The sequence below is a fragment of the Hemitrygon akajei genome, chromosome 3 (genome assembly GCF_048418815.1).
Source record: "Hemitrygon akajei chromosome 3, sHemAka1.3, whole genome shotgun sequence".
In the NCBI taxonomy this organism is placed as follows: domain Eukaryota; kingdom Metazoa; phylum Chordata; class Chondrichthyes; order Myliobatiformes; family Dasyatidae; genus Hemitrygon; species Hemitrygon akajei.
The window spans coordinates 92,752,314-92,773,559 of NC_133126.1; the positions used below are offsets into that span (position 1 = coordinate 92,752,314).

General features: G+C 37.2%; 1 protein-coding gene across 2 annotated transcripts in view; it reads right to left on the reverse strand.

Moving 5' to 3' along the window:
- Positions 1-21,246, reverse strand: part of LOC140725205 (regulator of microtubule dynamics protein 3-like) — a 294,527-nt gene that overhangs the window by 56,901 nt on the left and 216,380 nt on the right. For both annotated transcript variants that reach the window (XM_073040345.1, XM_073040344.1), the window contains one exon: positions 7,598-7,673. In XM_073040345.1, coding sequence (XP_072896446.1) covers positions 7,598-7,673 — 76 coding nt within the window. The remainder of the gene's footprint in view (positions 1-7,597; positions 7,674-21,246) is intronic.

A 21,246-nucleotide genomic window follows, 5' to 3' on the forward strand; every position in this document is an offset into this window, starting at 1 on the left:
AGCGAGTACTAAAGCAAAAAAAGATTAGATTTCAAACTCCGTACCCTGCTAAACTTTCAGTGTTTTATGACAACAGGACATGGTTGTACCAGACAGTGGAAGAGGCAACTACAGACATGAAGGCCAGAGGGTTGCCCGTCAGCGTGACCAAAACATGGGAAAGCCTGGCTAAGGAATTATCCCGCTCCGCTTGGGAAATAGTGCGAGAATGGAGAAGGCAGGAGACGGGAGGAGGCCGAGAGAAATATATCAGGAAGAGACCAGGACTTTCCCAAAGACAGTCCTCACCCTCTTCAGAAGAGCCATAAGGTTTGGCTAACTTTAAAAATGTTGAGAAACTAAACGGAAGCAAAAGTACACGGTGATATACCTATCTCGAGAAATACTTATTACAATGTGGATTTTATATTACTTAGTTGTTATTCTTTATTCGTTCACTTACTCCTTTTTCCCCACCAAAATGAGAATATATATATGTGTGGAATGAGCTTCCTGTAGAAGTAGTAGAGGCCAGTTCAGTTGTGTCATTTAAGGTAAAATTGGATAGGTATATGGACAGGAAAGGAGTGGAGGGTTATGGGCTGAGTGCGGGTAGGTGGGACTAGGTGAGATTAAGAGTTCGGCACGGACTAGGAGGGCCGGAATGGCCTGTTTTCCGTGCTGTGATTGTTATATGGTTATATGGTATGTATTGTATGTGTGTGTGTGTGTATATATATATATATAGGAGTACACAGGGAAATCTTTTCTGTGTAATGGATTTGTTCACTGACTTTTATGAATACTGCAATGGGGGCCCTCAACTCACAAGTAGGAGGGGTTATCCCCCACAGCTAGACATTTCCTCTAACTCAACGCAGGGTCATCTACCAGAGACCTCAGCCTTGGAATCACACGTTTGTTGCCATTTTTGTTATTATTTGCGTTTCTTGGTTCTTATTTGTTCAGGGAGTAGATCGATCAAGTTTTATTCTAATACATTGATACATTGTAATAACAAATGATACATTGACAGATAAATACAGATGGCTAAGGACAAGGTAAAATTCATTTCTTTTAATGTCAATGGGCTATTAAATCCAATCAAACGTAAGAGAATTCTATCCAAAATGAAAAAAGAACAAGCTCATGTAGTATATTTACAGGAAACTCATTTACGTGATAATGAGCATATAAAACTAAAGAGAATGGGCTTCACTAATCTGTCTTTCTGCTCATATAAATCAGGACATAGGAGAGGAGTTGCTATTCTTATCCCAAGTAAGCTAAATTTTGAAAAAGTATTCGAAATGGGAGATAAAGAGGGCAGATATATTCTGGTAAGGGGGAATATAGACGGCAATTCAGTTACTCTATTGAATATATACACACCCCCAGGAAGTGATATTGGTTTCTTTCAGAAAATGACTTATATTATGGTAATGGAAACAGAAGGTCTCCTGATATGTGGAGGAGACTTAAATTTACAATTACAACCAAACTTAGACTCTTCCAATAGAAAAACCTATGAAACAAAATCTTTACATAAGAAAGTTAATACACTTTTTGAGGATGTTGATATATGGAGGGACCTTTTCCCTGACAGAAGGGATTACACTCATTATTCTGCTCCTCAATCTGTATATACAAGAATAGACTATTTCATAACATTTGGAAAAGACAAAGACAAAATAAACACATGTGGAATTGGGACAATAGATGTAAGTGACCATGCACCTATATATTTATCTGTTGATTTATCTGTTGAATACTATTTGGAAACTAAATTCAAGTCTACTCAATGATCCGTACTTTAAGGAACAAATTAAAAAAGAAATTGGTCTCTACTTAGAATTTAATGATAATGGAGAGGTTTCACCTCCCATTTTATGGGATACTCTGAAGGCGGTCTTAAGAAGGAAAATTATAGCGATATCTTCATATAAGAAAAAAATAAGGAATAAAACATTAGAGGAATTACAAAATAGGCTGAAGGAACTAGAGAAAAAGCACAAATTGAATTTGGCACAGGATACATTACGGGAAATTAAAAGAATTAGGAATAAAATAAATAGTTTGGCTACGCAAGAAATCAGGAAAAACTTAATGTTTCTGAAACAGAGACTTTATGAAAGTGGATCAAAATCTATGAAAATACTGTCATGAAAACTGAAAAAAAAAAAGATAGCAGAAAATACAATTCATAGAATTAGGGACCCAAGAACGAAAATGATAAAAAATAAGCTAAGTGAAATTCAAGAAGCTTTTGAAGTGTTTTACAAAACTCTATATTCCAAAGTTCCAGGGGGAAGCATAGCCCAAATTGACACCTTCTTGAATTCTCTAGAGTAACCCACTTTAAGCGAAGAACAAAAGAGAACGATGACTGCTGACATAACTGAAGTTGAATTAAAAGCTGCAATTAGTGGGCTTAAATTAAGCAAGTCACCAGGATCAGATAGGTATATGGCAGAGTGGTACAAAGAATTTAAAAATTAGTTAATTCCTGTTTTACTCCCCACACTGAACTGGGCTCTAAAAAAGGCACAAATGCCACCCAGTTGGAAGGAAGCGATAATCTCAGCTATACCGAAAGAAGGCAAGGATAAAATGGAATGCGAGTCATTTAGACCAATATCCGTTCTTAATGTAGATTATAGATTATTTACCTCCATCATGGCCAAACGATTAGAGGAGTTTCTACCCAATACTGATACGTAACGATCAGACAGGTTTTATATGACAACGCCAGACACAAGACAATATATGAAGGACACTTCACATTATGGATCATATACAAAAAAATAAAATAGAAGCAATAGTGATAAGCGTTGACGCTGAAAAAGCATTTGATTCGGTTAATTGGAATTTTCTTTACAGAGTTTTACATAGATTTGGTTTCCAAGACACAATTATTAAAACTATACAGACACTATATGACAATCCTACTGCTAGGATTAAAATCAATGGATATTTATCAAATAGTCTTACCCTACATTATGGTTATGGTTATGGAAATGGTTATCACAGGACAGCCCAACTTTAAATACATGGATGGAAATTACATTGGACATTTACGAAATGGAGAAGATAACAGCATCTGTTAATCATAATCTGGAAAAATTTGATTCATACTGGGAAAAATGGTTTAACTACATAATGCCTCATAGGCCTGATTTTATTCTCACAAATCAATGAATCTGTTGTAAAAAAAAATCACTCCCTACTTGTACATAGCTCTTTCCTTTTGCTTGTATTTTCTTTCCACTCTTTTCTATAAGTGTATACCTCAAATAAATACTTTGTGGAGATTTGTAATCTATATGATTATATGTACAATGTCTGAAATACATCTTATGGAAATGTTTTTTTGATGATGAACTTCAATAAAAAAAATTACAAAAAAAAAGAAACCATATTTGTAATGTATATTTAACTATAGGGTTTGTCATTTGTTTATTCAGTTTAGATAGGACAAAGGAAAGCGAAGATCCTAAAATAGAGAACAATGAAAAGCCTTGTACAGATTTACATTCCAAATTTACCGATTGTGGGCTTTGTATTGCCACCGATCCCTGTGTCCAAAATATTAAATATCGGATGTTAACTGCCTAGTAGTAAAATCTTAGGTTTGGCAAAGCCAAACCACCTTCCTTCTTAGGCTTCTGTAAGTATTTATTTTACTTAATCTAGGATTTTTATTTTGCCATTCATACCAGCATATTTTGGAGTCAATAATATCAAAGAAAGATTTAGGAATAAAAATTGGTAATGCTTGAAATAAGTATAAAAATTTAGGTAAAGCTATCTTCTTAATAGCATTGACTTGACCAACCAATGACAAAGACAATGGGGCCCATCTAGTAACAAGTTGCTTAATTTGGTCAATTAAAGGTAAAAAGTTAACTTTAAATAAATCCTTGTTTCTTGGTAATTTTAATACCCAAATAAGTAAAGTTATCTGTAACTACTTCAAACGGTAGATGTTTATAGATTGGAACTTGCATATTTAATGGGGATAATTCACTCTTATTAAAATTTAGTTTATAGTCAGAAAAACTACTAAACTGAACAAGCAAAGATAAAATAACAGGAATAGATCTATCAGGATCAGAGATATATAGTAACAAATCATCAGCATATAGTGATAGTTTGTATGTCCCTTCCCCACGGGTAATACCAAAAATGTTCAGTGAATCATGAATAGCAATGGCTAAGAGGACTTAAAGGACAGCCTTGCCTCGTGCCACAAAAGAGCTGAAAAAAGGGAGATCTTTGATTATTGGTAAGAACCAAAACCAAAGGCTTATAATATATTAATTTAATCCATGATATTAACGTCAGGGTAAAGTTAAAATTCTGAAGCGTATTAAATAAATATGGCCATTCAACTCTGTCAAACGTTTTTTCAGCGTCTAAGGAAATGACACATTCTGTGATTCTAGATGAAGGAGTATAAGCTATATTAATTAATTTTCTAATGTTAAAAGATGAATAACGATTTTTAATAAATCTGGTCTGGTCCTCAGAAATGATTTAAGGTAGTATATTTTCCAATCTAGTGGCCAAAATTTTGGTAAAAATCTTGGAATCCACATTCAGCAAAGATATAGGCCGATATGATGCACATTCAATAGGGTCTTTGTTTTTATTAAGAATTAAAGAAATGGAGGCATCATAAAAAGATTGTGGTAATTTATCTACAGTTAATGCATCCTTAAAAATTTTACATAACCAAGGAGAGAGTATAGAAGAAAAAGATTTTTAAAATTCCGCATTATAACCATCCGGACCAGGGGCTTTACCTGAATTCATTGAAAAAATAGCCTCTTTTATATCTTAAATATCAATCCCTTTGGTGTAGGTATAAATAAGTCAGTTATGGGGTGATTGCAGGTTAAAGAAGTAAAAGGATTGGAGCGAAGCCTAATTCAGCTTCACCCCATGAGCACCATCTTGAGAGTCCTACCTTCAGATCTTTTAGCTTCCCAAGCACCTGCTCCTTAGTAATAGCAATTAGACTCACATGTGCCCCCGATTCTCATGAATTTCTGTCATAGTGCTAGTGTCTTTTACAGAGAAGACTGATGCAAAATACTTACTAAGTTTGTCCACTATTTCTTTGTCCCCCATTTCTGCCTCTTTGGTGTCATTTTCCAATGGTCCAATACCCATTCTTGCCTCTCTTTTATTCTTTATATATCTGAAAAAAATTCGCTATTCTCTTTTACATTATTGGCTAGCTTACCTACATATTTCATCTTTTCTCTCCTTTTGTTTTTTTTAAAGAAGCCTCCTGTTGGTTTTTAAAAGGCACAGCAGTATGTTGGTTGTCTGTCGTATCCAACGTTGACAGTGAAACCTGTGCTGGAGAGTTTTCAAAGTGAAAAAGCCATTGCACTGGGAAAATTCTACTCACTCAACCTCGAAAGTCTGGGTCCAGTAGTATGAGTTGTCACCACAAACTGGGGTCTTCCATGGTTGCACTGGATAACCATGACTTCTTCTGTGCTTATCATGCCCTTCACTCTCCATGCACAGGTTTCACTGTCATCACCTTCTTGGCTGTTGGACCTCACTATTGATCTCCTCTGCCCTGTCCATCGGAGCTGACTTTACTTGAAATGTCCCTATTTGACAGGGACATTTGACAGGATGCCTGCCGGCTATCCTCACCTGATTTAGCCCAGCTGTCAAAGTGGTGTACTGGGGTGTGGCTGTTGTCACATGCAAATAGCTACTTGGAGCCACAGTTGAGAGGTGAATGTCCAGTGGAAACAAATGTGAGTGAACTACCCAAGAATCAAAACGACAAGCCCTTTCACTGGAGCTGCAACCCCTCTCTGGACACCCATACACAGCAACGTATACCAAGTTCCTCCATCAATAATTATTAAGAACTAATACACAACTTTTTTAGCACTGTAATAGCATTTGTAGTGCTCTAAATTGTTCTGTATTTTATTGAAATACATAATCTGTTACTCTTTTAAATGGTAGTTTGTCTTTTTTATACACCTTTTTAATTACTTCCACGAAACTTTAACTAATCAGGGCAGCCGCTTAATTAGGCCAAAATGTACTGGTCCCGATCTGTTCCAATTAACCGGAATCATTTTTAAAAATTCCTCAGAAGTTATCATTATTTCCCCATTAAGTAAATCGCTACCTATAACCAATTTAGATTAGATTGAACCTCAGACCAACTGAATAATCTACAGCTAGTGTAGTTAATATTCAAAGTGACTGCTTTGATTCCTTCTGATTTGATCCAAGTAAGAAACTGCTAAGCCATTACCGAGGTGATCTCTATTTTAATTTACAACAAGCATTACCTCAAGATTTGGCCTTTTTCCACTACAATTATGCTACATTGGTCATAAGCAAGGACATTAAAGAGGGATTATTCATCTCTCTTTGACTTTTAGTGTCACTTGCTTGTATTGATTCACCTAAGAAAATCTGTGGATCTTCAATGACCAGAAATTCAAACACTGTGCTGGAGCATTTTGAAATATGATATTCTGAAAATGCAGTACATTACTTGATTCCCACAAGTAATGTGATGTAATACAGATGCATGCAGCTGAGATACTTGACATTGTGCACTCATTGGTAGCCATCCACCACCTTTAGCAACCACTCCTCTACCATTGACACACAATTGTTGCCTCACGTAGAATGAATAGAAGAAACTCCTGCTAGAGCATTAGACAAGTCTTTAACCTTTACATTAAAAATGCAACGGCAGACTGAACAAGGGGCTACTATAATCTCTGCGTTCTCCTACAATGACTTGGAGGTATGTCACCAATCTTTCTTCATCGCTGAGTCAAGAACTGACTGCAGTCCTTCAGAAAGGAGGGTTGCCTTACCTGGAAGTGGGCATGCTGTGAATTTAAAAGATATACAAAACAAACTGCACCGCAAACAGGATATAATAAATTAACTGAGTGTGTATGATGGAGGTGATGTCATAAGATTGCCATTGCATATTGATAAAGTAGTATAACAACACATTACTATCAAATGAGAAATAGTAAGCAATGACTTCTATTCTAAAAGACTAGCTTCATTATGTTTTAGGAGCAGCTATAGTCCCTGGAGGCATGGCGATTGCTCCAGATGATTTGAGGTACAACTGAATAACCACGGCCAATTGATTGAAAGTAAATGCTCCAAATGAACTTTGGTAATCAGCTGCAATAAGGTTGGCCACATAAAGGCATCATGTGTTTGGAACTTTTTCTAATATCTCATGTAATATTTTTGGATTAAAATAGTTTTCAAGAACAGCTGCAATAGCTCCTGGCATAAATATGGTGCACTGGCTTATGATCTAGAATCTTCCATGGCAATGTTCTTGACATTATATCTCTGCAATATTATAAAGAATAGCTTCTGGCATTCATTTCAGCAATCCTCACCTATTTTACTCTCTTCATGATGTCTTTGGACAGCACAAAATCCAGCAGTAACATATGAATTTTGTCTGCTGTCTGCTAAGGATGTTTACTGTACTGTCAAAAGGCAGAAATTAGTTTTGCAAACCATTGTTACTACTCTAAAAACACCACATTCTCATTGTGGGCAAAACATCTGTTATAACTTGCCCTACCTTGAAAATATATCCGGCCTTGATTCGATTCTGGGTAGTCTCATGGTCAGCCTGTTGGCCAGATATAATAGCATACCTGAAATGCAAAGAACCACATCATACGTACTGAAAAGCTATCCAAACATGACCTTGATAGAGGATTATAACATGCACATTACACAATCACACTACAGTAACAGTTGCCTTATTAAATTAATGAATACAAAATAAAGACCTGGTTGGTTGTTACTCTCCAGAAGAAGAAATAAGTTTTGCCTATTTTTATAGTGAACCAGGACTTCAAATTTGACTTAGGATGTGAGACAGCCATTTGATTCATTAGAGCTCGCCGCTCCAGTATCCTGAATTTCTACAACATGATCTATTATTTTACACAACACAGGTCTAACTTTCTTAGAATTATAATATCAACTTTCAATTCAAGCTGCTGAAATATTAGTGAGTTATAAAAACATATGAATTAATATTTTAGAATTATTTCTCATTATCAAGATGGATGTCATCCAGCTTTCTAACATTTTTTATACTCTGTGTCTCGTGAGGTATGTCGTATGTTCTCTTTCTATATTATAAGTTTTAATGTTTTCTAATTTTGCTCTTAGCTTGTTGCCCCATCTAGAAACATTTTTGCATTCCTTTGCACAATCAATAAAACTTCCATTGTTTATTTTGCAGTGAGCTGATTGGAATCAGTACAATATAATTAGAACCACTATAGTTAAAACGTTCTTTCACCTATATTTCAGAGAGTATAAAGTGCCTTTTGAAATATATTGCAGTGCAGCTTGTTTTGCCACCTACTTTCTCATAATCTCTGTAATTTCACATCTGTGTAATATTTTGGGAATGAAAGGAATAACAAACTCTCAGGCATGGACTTAACCTGTCAGCCTTTGCAACATTTCACAAGTTGATTTTCCAGAATTTTCCCAGTTAGAAACTTGACACAAGTTCACATATTCCGGGAGCAATAGAAAACAAGCTTGGAAATATATCTTCAGGAAAAGGAGCAAAGTTTACTCTTAAAAAAAAAACTGGCAATGTATTTGGTTTCTTAAAGTTCAAACCATTACATGTTGTCTGAATAAATATAATCCACAGATCTAGAGAAGGGATATTGAACAGCTATTTATTCATGTTAAGAACATAAGCTGCAGGCATAGTTGCCATACCAACATATCCAGCTTTGCTTAACACAAGAAACAGAATCTCTCATTATAATTTTGTAAAGTGATAAAAGTGAAATAGTTAATAGTCAGTTAAGTTACATTTGCAACAATTTATTGTGAGAACAGACATTAACCAAGAATTATAATTATGCCAAAGTACAAATGAGGCTGATCACCGAAAACTGGCTGAAACAAAAGCTAACTTCACAAAATCTGACATTTATTTCAAGATATTTGGGAGGTACCAAATTACTTTTAAAATTGATAATCAGGTGATCAGCAATACTGTTTTTATAAAGAAATGATTACTTAAAGTTACACATAATAGGATGATAATTAATTGGGTTAATGATGAACACTATAGAAGCTCTGCTAAGTTCCTTGTAATACAATTTATCATTAGCGTGATGTGCGACTAATATGCAATCAGACGTTAAGGGAAGTTATAATCTGAGTAGAAAATTATTTTGCCACTACCTGGTCCAAATTCTTCAAACGTCTTATCAAAAATGTATTGCTTTTTATCGTTCAGCATAATGTATGATATTTTTTGAACACTGCAAACTACATAGACACTTCAAAATGATCTGATAAAGTTTTATGGCATCTAAAGATAAAAGTAGAATAGTACAGAAATTTGAGTTTTATTAGCTTTATTATTAATGTGCAATTTTCAGAAATAGTCGCTGTAAAATGAAATGACATCCACTAACTGTTCATACTTAATACAAAGCTGCTTAATCCAAATTTCTCCTTGCTCTGCTTATTTCCAAAATTTTCAATGCAGATATTACATAAAAATAAAGATTAGCTTTATTTATCACATGCACGTCAAAACATGAGTGAAATGTGTTGTTTGCATCAATGGCCAATGAAGTCCAAAGATGTGTTGGGGGCAGCCCACAACTATTGCTATGCTTCCAGCACCAACATAGCTTTCTCCCAACACTAGCTTACTCCCCATGTGTTCATGGGGAAACTATATAAACTCCTTACAGGCAGTGACTGGAATTTACTCTCAGTTAATGGGGCTCTGAAATGTGACTATAGCTGCTACAGTACCATGCATCCTACACCATTATTTATCCATTTTTAATCTGATAATAGATAACATCAGTACAAAATCTACTTGTAATTCCACTGGTATCAGGAGATAAACTATGTTTGGTTATATGGATATTAGAAATGTTCTAAATGGAATGTCAGAGCTCTGTATGTAATCACTACAATCTAAAACAATAAACAGAACATTTCCACCTGGAGGAACCCATGTGGGAGGGATAATGATGTTCACTAGCTATGAAATAAAGGTCACAAACTTTAAACATAGAAAAAACAAGTACAGAATGAGTAAGATTGATGGTAGAAGTTATCAAAATTATTAAATTCTGTTTTCTAATATCAGAACATAAGAATCGCTAGAGGAATTCAGCTATAAGATAATGCAAAATTATTTATTAGTGTGTTTATTAGAATATTCTTAGTTCATTGAACCATACAGATTACTGTGACACAACATTCTGCCAAGTGCTTTCCAATAAAGTAAACCATGTTTAATATTTTAGTCACGTGTTAACAACATTTTGGAATCTAAAATTACTTTGAATTTAAATAGCCATTTCCAAAATTCAGCCTTCTTCAATTCCATTTAAAATTTATTTACACTTTTCTTGTAAGTAATGTTGGATGAATGAACAAGAGCATTGAGGTGTATGCTTAACAAGATACATTCTCTAAGGATACTATCCCTGGTGGATGAAGTTCAGAGGTTGAAAGGAAAATCACAGGATAAGGGACTGGAATTGCAAATAATTGTTTTCAATTTACTTTAGCATCTATTTTTTGCATTTGCCAGTGTGATTTTTATTAAATTAATTCTGATCAGGCTTATAATCCCAACTGCCTCAACCATATATCCAGATCAGCTTTCTTTGCTTTGGCTTCCCTCATCAGGAGAAATATTTTTTGTTTACGATATTGTTTTTACATTGAATTCATTAATACCATATCATTTTATTTATTCAAATATGGTAAATGATGATTTCAATTTTAGTTTGATCACTTCACAATGATACTACTAAACATATCTTGGCATTTTCAAGATGCATTTTGTTTTTCATTTTCAATATTTTAAGAACACATGTTAGTAGCAGGTAATAAAAAGAGTAGATCAGTTTGGACATTAAATACCCAAGCTTTCCTTCAAACTCATTAACTGAGAAAACATACTGGAGATTCACCAGTCTTAACAATTTCATCTGCATATTCTAACTATTGATTTTGTTGTACATACAAAATAATTTTAAAGAAAGATATTTAGTTATTGACACGAAGCACAAAATTTGTAAATTAAACACCAGATTCACAGTCATAATGTTCTGTATTTACTTATTAAAAGCAGTGACTTTTCATAGAAGGCTCCCATGGAGTCACAAAGCATATTTGATTCCAGTCCCTATATCTTAAAGTCATCATTAGCTAGTACATCAGCGCAGCATTACTAAAGCCCTTAATGACATTAAGCACAATATAAAATCCTTTGCCAAACTCTGTTTTACTTTCATTTTCTATAAATATTAACTTTGTCCTAGACCCTAACTCCAACTCCAGCATCACAATTGGCCCATCGTCCAGACCCCATTTATACTGTGGACTACCAGTTAATTCTCCATACACATAAGTTAGATAGATGCTAAACTATGACACTCTCATTTTAGATGAGGGATTATCAAAGCTTTACTGTAAACTCATTTACTAGAAGTACATAACATAAAAAGATCTGCTAACATACGACTTGCTTGTTGCAATGTATAGGGGCTACAGTATAGTAAGATTTTACTCAAATATTTAATGGATTATTTCACTGCTATATGAGTACAATCTGTCTTGATATTAATGAGTAGAATTGGCATCATGGCAGTTCTGGTAGTCATATTAGAGTAAGATTAGCTTGTATTTCATCACTTATCCACATACTTAGAACAATTTACAGCTGGGCAATTTACCTGTCAACTTTCACGTCTTTAGACCGCAGAAGAAACTATTCTACCTGGAGGGATGTGTGGCGACACTTGTGGGCTGCCCGTAACACATATTTCAATGTACATGTGATAATTAAATCTGAAACCCTTATTATCACAGAGAGAAGGTGGACACAGACAGCACTGAGTCAGATTCAAACCTGGGCTACTGGAGCTATGAAGCAGCAGCTCTACTAGCTGTGCTACTATTCCACAATCCCAGGAAAAGCCTAATTTTTATGATTAGTTCAATCTGTCGGTAGATTACAACAGACGGCAAGGGCAATTCGAAGGGCTTAATGCACTCATGGAATCTTTAAACTTTCTAAATAGAACACAGATTGTGGAGAGATGTCTTTGATTCAACCCATAGAACCAATAGCATAGAAGTATTAATGCTGGAACTGCTCTTCTGAATGTCAATCACCAGTAGCCTTTCTACCTAACATGGATTTATGATGGGTTTGAGAAGTGCAAATATTTCATTAACACTATTCTTAAATACTGCATACCATTAAGAACAAATCTGCTTAACTACTTGAATCAACATTAATGGAAATTAGTTTTAGAAAATAAAATCATGTATTCAAAGAAGCTGTCCTGAAATATTAAAGATCCCATCCACTCCAACAGATGCAGCTCAACTTGTTGAGTTTCTTCAGTAGATTGTTACTGAAGCTATTACTTGGATGAAAAACACAACTTGATTCTTTATTTTTTGCCTACTGTCTTGCATATTGATGTAAACCAGACACAATAACAATCTTGAATTAATCTTGTAGGGAAACCTCATGAGGTATAGTAGTGGCAATAAAATCAGACATGTGGTCATTAATAAAATAGGTAACCATAGAAATGGACTGGAATTTAGTTCATGACCCTGAGAGCCTGGCCAGGGAAAAGGTTGCTAAGTGATTTTTTTTCCTGAGTCCATAAAATGTCTCATCATTTCAAATAAAACTTCTTTATGCACACCAGTGAATCACTCCAATAAATCTCCTTGTGCATTTTGAGGGCATCCAACATCATCTCATATTGATATCAAAAGAATCTGTAACTGTGATTTCCTTTTGAATGGGAACCATAACTTATAGATATAAATGATCAACTGCAAGTTAGTTCCATGAATCATGGTGCTCAATTGGAAACAAAGTGAATCTGAGGAAGCTATCCATGCTAGTGTAAAACACGGCAGCATCTTTCATTTTCTGTTGGACTCTGGTTAAAGCTTAGCTTCAAGAGCAAATCAGAATTAACAAATTCTCATTATGTATATTTTAAACAAATGTGCATCCACATTCAAAGATACATCTTATGATAGAAAATTGGCTAGTAATTTGAGACACAGCACACATGAATAATAAGATATCAAATATAGATGGAAAACTAAATATATGAATATATGTAAAGGGGTGCATGCACTGTGTATATAAATATACCATATAAGTTTGTGTACAATTAACTCCACAAAGATATATATAGAGTGCCAAACAAGCTTTCAAAATAGCGACAAGTTATAAGATTAGAACAGAAAATAAATAAATACTGTTAAACCAATTAGTATCGATAACATATAAATACTTTGTCAATAAATTTACTTTGAACTTAAACAACTGGAGCATAACTCATGGTACTTATCATTTAAAAGACAGAGCTAAAACCCTAATCAATTGAAAGCATTTAAGTAGAGTTTGGCATCATGTCAGTAGTGTTACGTACCCCGTAACTGGGTCACTTACCAGCAAAGATAGAGAGGGGTCCGTTGAAGTCTGATGGTACTATTTTTAACAGTATTTATTGATAAAAATACACAAAATAATATCAAGGCAAACATACAGATAATATACGTCGTCAATACTAAATCTAAAAGTGCAGGTCTAATAGTAATCAATAAGAAATAGCTCTATTGTTGTCTAGGGGATAATGTATTGTCCGATGGAAATATAAAAGTCACTCAGTTCATTCAAGCTGCAGCTTTTGGGTTGGAGAGAAAGACGGGTTAAAACTTGCCCATTCCTTTTATGATGTCAATCCTTCGAGAGTCGTTGGGAGTTGATTTCCCCGTTGTTAGCTAAAAACCGTTCTGCCGTGGTACAGGGCCCACCGATTCCGGGGCAAACGGAAAAGGACGCACGTGGCCTTCCACTGGTTTTTGCTATTACGGGATCATTAGCGTTTCTTCTGGTGCGTCTGAGGGGCTGTTCCCACAGACCCTCTTTTTATCCTGACTCACAGGGTCTCAGGTGTCAATCAGGTTGGGATGATGCAATCCCTCCACCAACCTCCTCCTCGGTTCATTGCCTGGGGCTTCGATGCATCGTACAGGATGCAATACACAAGTCCGTCTCCAAGAGACAATAGCCGGTATCAATGGGTCCGCCTTTCGGAGGCCAGGACACATTTCAACTCTTTGTGGATTCTGCATGTCTTTCTCTCATTTTCTGGGTCTCCTGAACTGACTTAATAGTGATCTTGCGATTCTCACAAAGGAGGGGGCTACCCCACACCCTTCGGCCCCTCAGAGCTGTGGCACATTCGTAACAGTAGTACCGTAGATTCTGGACTACAGAGCGCACCTGATTTTAAGCCGCTGGCACTAATTTTAGAAATAAAATCATTTTTTTAAATGTAAAGGCCGCACCGGATTTTAGGCCGCACCGGATTTTCGGCCGCAGGTGTCCCACGTTGTAATATGAGATATTTACACAGAAAGATATTACACGTGAGGATTTTTTTAACTTTTAATTAAATCCATATGGTAACAAAAACAAATACATATTGCAAATGCTTTTTTTCGAACCGTGCCCGTACGCGGCTACTTTTAAATATACGTTGCGTATACTTCTTTACTGAACAACATTCCAATATCTCCTAACGACTGGTAAAAAATATATATACTGCAGCCTACCAGGAAAAGTTATTGATACCTTTAACTTAAAAGCAGAGTTCGCTCGGATCCAAAGCCGCTCGCGTAATCCGCTCCCCCCTCCTTTCCGTTTCATCGCAAACGGCATTTAAAAGCAGATTTCGCTCGGATCCAAAGCCGCTCGCGTAATCCGCTCCCCCCTCCTTTCCGTTTCATCGCAAACGGCATTTTCCCACAAGACGCCGCGAAACCGGGTGTGACGTCATAGCATCCCGCGATGTAGTACAGAAAACAAATATAGTTTAAACTAAGTAGGGTAGGTAGCACAATGCTTCGAGTGTTTTCCATGTTGATGAGGGTGAGTACAAATGACTGATTTACAATAATTTAATTGTGAAAGTGCGCTTGATTTATCGTACAATTTCATTGGACCTCTGTGAACTACTCATCAATTTTATTGGTCTACTGTTACGAGGCAAAATGTTTACGAGGCGGCATGAAAAAAACCTTGCATTAGCCGCTTTGCATTATTGGCCGCAAAGTTCAAAGCTGTTCAAAATGTGGGAAAAAAGTAGCGGCTTAAAATCCGGAATCTACGGTAATCTTCTTACTCTAATACATTTTGTTCTACAATTGGTCATGTATTCCCTTTTCCTGAAACTGAAATTACCTTTGCATTTCTTTGAAAAGACAAAGAAATCAGAAAAAGTATGAAAGAACTGGGGAGGGAGTTTTACCATGACTTCCTTTGCCATAGAGTTAATTGGAGGAGGGGATATTGGGGGTAGGAAAGGAGGCAGGAGCCACTCTGTCTGTTGGATTATAAAGCTGGGACCTACAGTACCATATACTTTACCAAACTCTGAGGCTTGCACTTTAGCTGACTTCTTTCATACTGGTTCTGATCACATTTTAGTATACCCCCGGCTGCCCAAGTCCAAGAAATATTGCTCTCCATAGTCTTGCACCTCTAATATGGTAGCGAAATTCTCTTCCAAGGTAAACATCATGCTTCTTTTATTCAACAACTTGTGTTTCTTTGTGATACAGGAGCTACCAGAATAGATCGCCAACAATCACAAAGGGGGAAGATAAGGCTTTTAGAAAATGAACTTGCTTTGCATGAAAATGAGATTGATTTTCATTAACCTTTAGTAACCAGGTAATTACCCAATGAAAATGAATCAGTATTTTAAAATAATTCTTTAATACCTCACAAGAATCTTGAAGTGTAATAACTATTACATATAGTAGGTGCAACTATCAACCATCTTGTACACAATAAGATGCTAGAAATAGCACTGATATTTTTTGATGAGACTAGATGAGAATGAAATGCTTGCCAGTAATGCTATTAATGCATACAGAAGGATAGATAATAACAATGTCATATTTTTAAGTGGTAGAAATGCAGCATATTTATGTTTTATAGAAATAAATCTGAGTACAAAAGATCATTTGGCTCATTCAGTTTGTGCTACATTTTTGGAAGGAGTTCTGATTAGTTTCACTTTTCTGTTCTTTTGCCAAACATTCACGATGGAAATTCAACATTCTTATCCTTCAAGCCATGCTATCCCAAACTCTCTGGTGTGGGCAGGTGGTCAATAAACAGCCTTGAGGGCTAGTTAATCACTGCTTAAGAGAACCATGCCCACAGAGGAAAAAGCTTCACAGGCCACCTCTATTACCAATAGTGACTACAATTCTTGCCGTGAGGTGTGGGATAAGATTAAAGTAAATTTGTTTGAAACAAGTGATATGACATGCGATATTTAAGAACAATTTTAACTACATTAATGTTAAGCAAAGCAAGTTCAGGTATATAGAAATGTGGAAAGTCAATGTACATGTAAATAGCATGCAATTATAATGTGAAAATATCTCAAAAAATAAATTGTAAAGTTGGATATTGCTTCTTATGGTCACTTAAGATCTCATACTCAACTAATTCTAGGTATACCTGGAGAGGAATGGGCTTCACCAGGTTTCAGATGCCCAAGGCACACCAAACGATGAGCAATCAGCAAAAAAGATCGGTGCAAAAAGCTTATCATGACGGCGCCCCGACTACTCCACTAGGAGTTAAGGGCGCGCACACGCACACGCACACACACACACACACAATTTTTAAAAACAGCTAGTTAAACAACAAGTAAAAGCAAGCACTGCCACAGTATTTTAACTGACCAAACAAGTGACTTTGACTGCCAAAAGAGAATGTGTGCTGTTTTACTAGCAGACGTTATAAAACTGTTTGTTTAAGCCTGAATGGAAAGTAACTAATGGAAGGTATCCAGTGAATAAAAATAATAACCTCCTATGTCTCAGAGAATACAGGTAAGTTTCTGTATCAATCTCATTCATCAGAGGTGGTTAAATTGAGTCTAGGAGTTCAGGCTCTCTCTTAGTCATGGAATAACTGTGGAATGTCAGAATGCACCATTGACAGGAGATCTATCAAATAAACTTAATGAGATGCAGCTCATTTGATTTTTCTGGTGTAGCCTGAGGGAGGAATGCTAGTTAGGAGCCTGGGAGAACTTTATTCCATGTCCTGAGTTCGGTTAATCAAGTTGGGTTTAGCATTTTATCAACCATCTGGGTAATAATATTACTAATATACCAGCTTTAAAGAAATTGACTGAATCTCTTAGCAGAATAGGCTCATTTAGTGAGGTGCCTAAGGAAATATATTTTATGTTGGACAAAATCAGTATTATTTACTATTACAGTTATTACCTTGTGCTATTTACTCTTCCTTAATTTCTGCCTGTGTGATATCCCCATCACTTTTGCCTAGGTCACTTTGCTCAATACTAACAGACGTGTTAACATAAGCCAAAAATACTCAGAACTTTTCTTTGGTCTGAATAATACAGTATTTTTTGTTGCATTATTTGGCACTTTGTATTAGCTTTGAGGGGAAATGGCTAAGCTTCCAGCAACATTGCTATCTAACATGTGGGCAATATTTGTGCAATACCAGAATGAGACCCATTCTTGGACAAGGTCTCATTCAGCAATGAGCCTCCTGCTGCTTCGTGGTGCAACTACATTAGTAAAGTCTCAGCAGAGACTGGATCACTGAAAGAGGTCACAACATGTGAGGGGCTGACTCACCCCCCAGCAGAGAGTCAGAAGATTAGTTGCTCAATGAATATCTAATGACTTGAAATAAAAATAAACACCAGCAGCTTAGACAATTTAGCTCCTTACAGAAGCTGTTAAACTATTCGTACATTGCAGGTCACTGCATTATTTCTTTTCCCATCATTATCCCTCTGATTCTTTTACCAATTAAAATCTGTGCCTTCTGGTTACTGACTCTTTCTTCACTTAATACTGTATCTCCTTATTTATTCTAATTTAAAATCCTTTGATCAATACCGGTATGAATATCTGGTTTCTATTTCTTGTAGAATTTTTTTGCTTTCTTTCCTCTCAAATGTTCCTTCCAATCCTGATACCATTCTCATCAGCTCTGTTATAATATTCCCTTAGGCACTGGTACACAATGCATACCTAGGAGTTACAGGCTGCTAATGAGAATTTCCTTTCTGATCCATCATGGAGCCTCCCACAAGACAGATATCAGTCCTTTTGCATGAAAACTCCATGACAAAATAAATATCTACAAAGCAATAGCTCTAATGTGAATTCCTGATACAGGGTTTTGACTCTAAATATGTCAGTACCATCTCCCTCTTTGACCTGTTTGAGCTCCTCCATTATAAAGTTTGACAATACACTAAATACTGGAGAAACTAAGCAGGTCAGGCAGCATCTATGGAAAAAATACAGATGACGTTTCAGGCTGAAACCCTTCAGCAGGACTGGAGAAAAAGGCTGAGAAGTAGATTTGAAAGGTGTGGGGAGGGGAGACAGAAACACCCAGTGATAGGTGAAACTTGGAGGGGGACAGATGAAGCAAAAAGCTGGGAAGTTGGTTGGTGAAAGAGACAGAAGGCCATGGAAGAAAGAAGAAAGGTGGGGGGGGGGGTGGGGAGGAGCAACAGAGGGAGGTGATGGGCGGGCAGGAAGATAACATAAGAGAGGTACAAACAGATGGGAAATGGTGAAGGTGGGGGGGGGGAGTGTGGATGACTGTGGAGACATTACTGAAAGCCTGGAAGTTTGAGAAATCGATTATCATGCCATCAGGTTGGAGGATACCCAAACGTAATATAAGGTGTTGTTCCTCTAACCTAAGTGTGGCCTTATCCCAACAGTGGAGGAGGCCATGGATGGACATATAGAATGGGAATGGGAATGGGAAGTGAAATTAAAATGGGCAGCCACTGGGAGATCCTGCTTGTTCTGGCATATGGAGCATAGATACTCGATGAACCAGTCTCCCAGTCTATGTGGGTCTCACTGATATATAAAAGGCCACACCGGGAGCACCAAACGCAGTATATGACCCCAACAGACTCAAAGGTGAAGTGCCACCTCACCCGGAAGGACTATTTGGGAGCCTGAATGGTAGAAAGGAAGGTGTAGGGGCAAGTGTAGCACTTCTTCCGCTTGCAAGGATAAGTGCCAGGAGGGAGATCAATGGGGAGGGACTGAGTCGTATAGGGAGCAATCCCTGCGGAAAGCAGAAAGTGGTGGTGGGGGGGGGGGGATGTGGGTGGTGGGATCCAATTGGAGGTGGTAAAAGTCTTGGAGAATTATGTGCTGGATGCGGAGCCTGATGGGGTGGTAGGGGACGACAAGAGGAACCCTATCCCTTGTCATCCCTCCTGGCACTTATCCTTGCAAGCGGAACAAGGGCTTCACCTGCCCCTACACCTCCTCCCTCCCTACTGTTCAGGGCCCCAAACAGTCCTTCCAGATGAGGTGACATTTCACCTGTGAGTCTGTTGGGGTCATATACTGCACTTGGTGCTCCGGGGGTGGCCTCTTGTACATCGGTGAGATCTGATGTAGATTGGGAGACCGCTTCTCCAAGCATCTACACTCCATCTGCCAGAACAAGCGGGATTTCCCAGTGGCCACCCATTTTAATACCATTTCCCATTCCCATTATGATATGTCCACCCATGGCCACCTCTGCTATCAGGATAAGGCTTAAGTTGGAGGAACAATACCTTATATTCCGTTTGGTTAGCCTCCAACCTGATGGCATGAAAATCGATTTCTCAAACTTCCAGACTTCCAGTAATGCTTCCACACCCCTCCCCCTTCACCATTTCCCATCTGCTCTTGTCCCTCTCTCATATTATCTCCTTGCCCACCCATCGTCTTCTTCTGGTGCTCCTCCCGCTCCCCCTCACCTTTCTTCTTTCTTCCACGGCCTTCTGTCTCTTTCACCAATCAACTTCCCAGCTCTTTGCCTGGAGCTTTTCTCTCCCCTACCCCCACTTTTCAAATCTACTCCTCAGCTTTATTTTTCCAGTCCTGCTGAAGGGTTTTGGCCTGAAACACTGACTGTACTTTTTTCCACAGATGCTGCCTGGCCTGCTGAGTTCCACACATTTGTGTGTGTGTGTTGCTCGGGTTTCCAGCATCTGTAGATTTACTCTTGTTTATGAAGTTTGACAACTCACTCCAATGTCAGAATCAGCATCAGCTGCCTATGTCCTGAAATTTGTTAATTTTGTGGCAGCAGTACAATGCAATACATAACAGAAAAAAATCTGAATTACAGTCCCATATGAATATATATTTATTAAGCAGTTAAATTAAGCAAATAATACAAAAAGAAAATAAATTAAAAAAACTAGTGAGGTAGTGTTTATGGGTTCAATGTCCATTCAGAAATTGGATGGCAGAGAGGAAGAAGCTGTTCTTGAATCTTTGAATGTATTCCTTCAGGCTTTTGTACCTCCTTCCTGATGGTAACAATGAGAAGAGGGCATGTCCTGGGTGATGGGGGTCCTTAATGATGGACACTGCCTTTTTGAGGCACCGTTCCTTGAAGATGGCCTGGGTACTATGAAGACTAGTACCCATGGTGGAGCTGACTACTTTTACAACTTTGCAGGTTACTATGATCCTGTGGAGTAGCCCCCACCGCACCCCCCACCAGGTGGTGATGCAGCCAGTTAGAATGCACTCCGCAGTATATCTGTAGAAATCTGCAAGTATTTGTGGTTAACATACCAAATCTCCTCAAACTCCTAATAAAATATAGCCGCTGTCTTTCCTTCTTTATAGTTGTATTGATTTGTTGGGTCCAGTTTAGGTCCTCAGGGATTGACAGCCAGAAACTTGAAATTGCTCACTCTTTTCATTTCTGATCCCTCTATGAAGACTGGTGTGCGCTCCCTCATCTTATCCTATGAATTAATTAGATATTAATTAATTAATTATAGAGTATTAATTAATTAGAAAAGTCTGTCACAAGTCAGCTTGTCAGTGATGATGGAAGCACTTCGCTATTTAGTTTAATATTTTCAGTAATACAATCAGTAAACAATTTGCTCCACATATCCAGGAATTATCAGGAAGTGGGGCTGCGTATGTGACCCTGTCTGTATCAATGGTGCAGTGACTGAGATAGTTGAGGTCTTCAAATTCCTAATTGTAAATATCACCAATATTGGTGATATCCCAGCATTGTCTTGACCCAGCCACACAGACATGCTG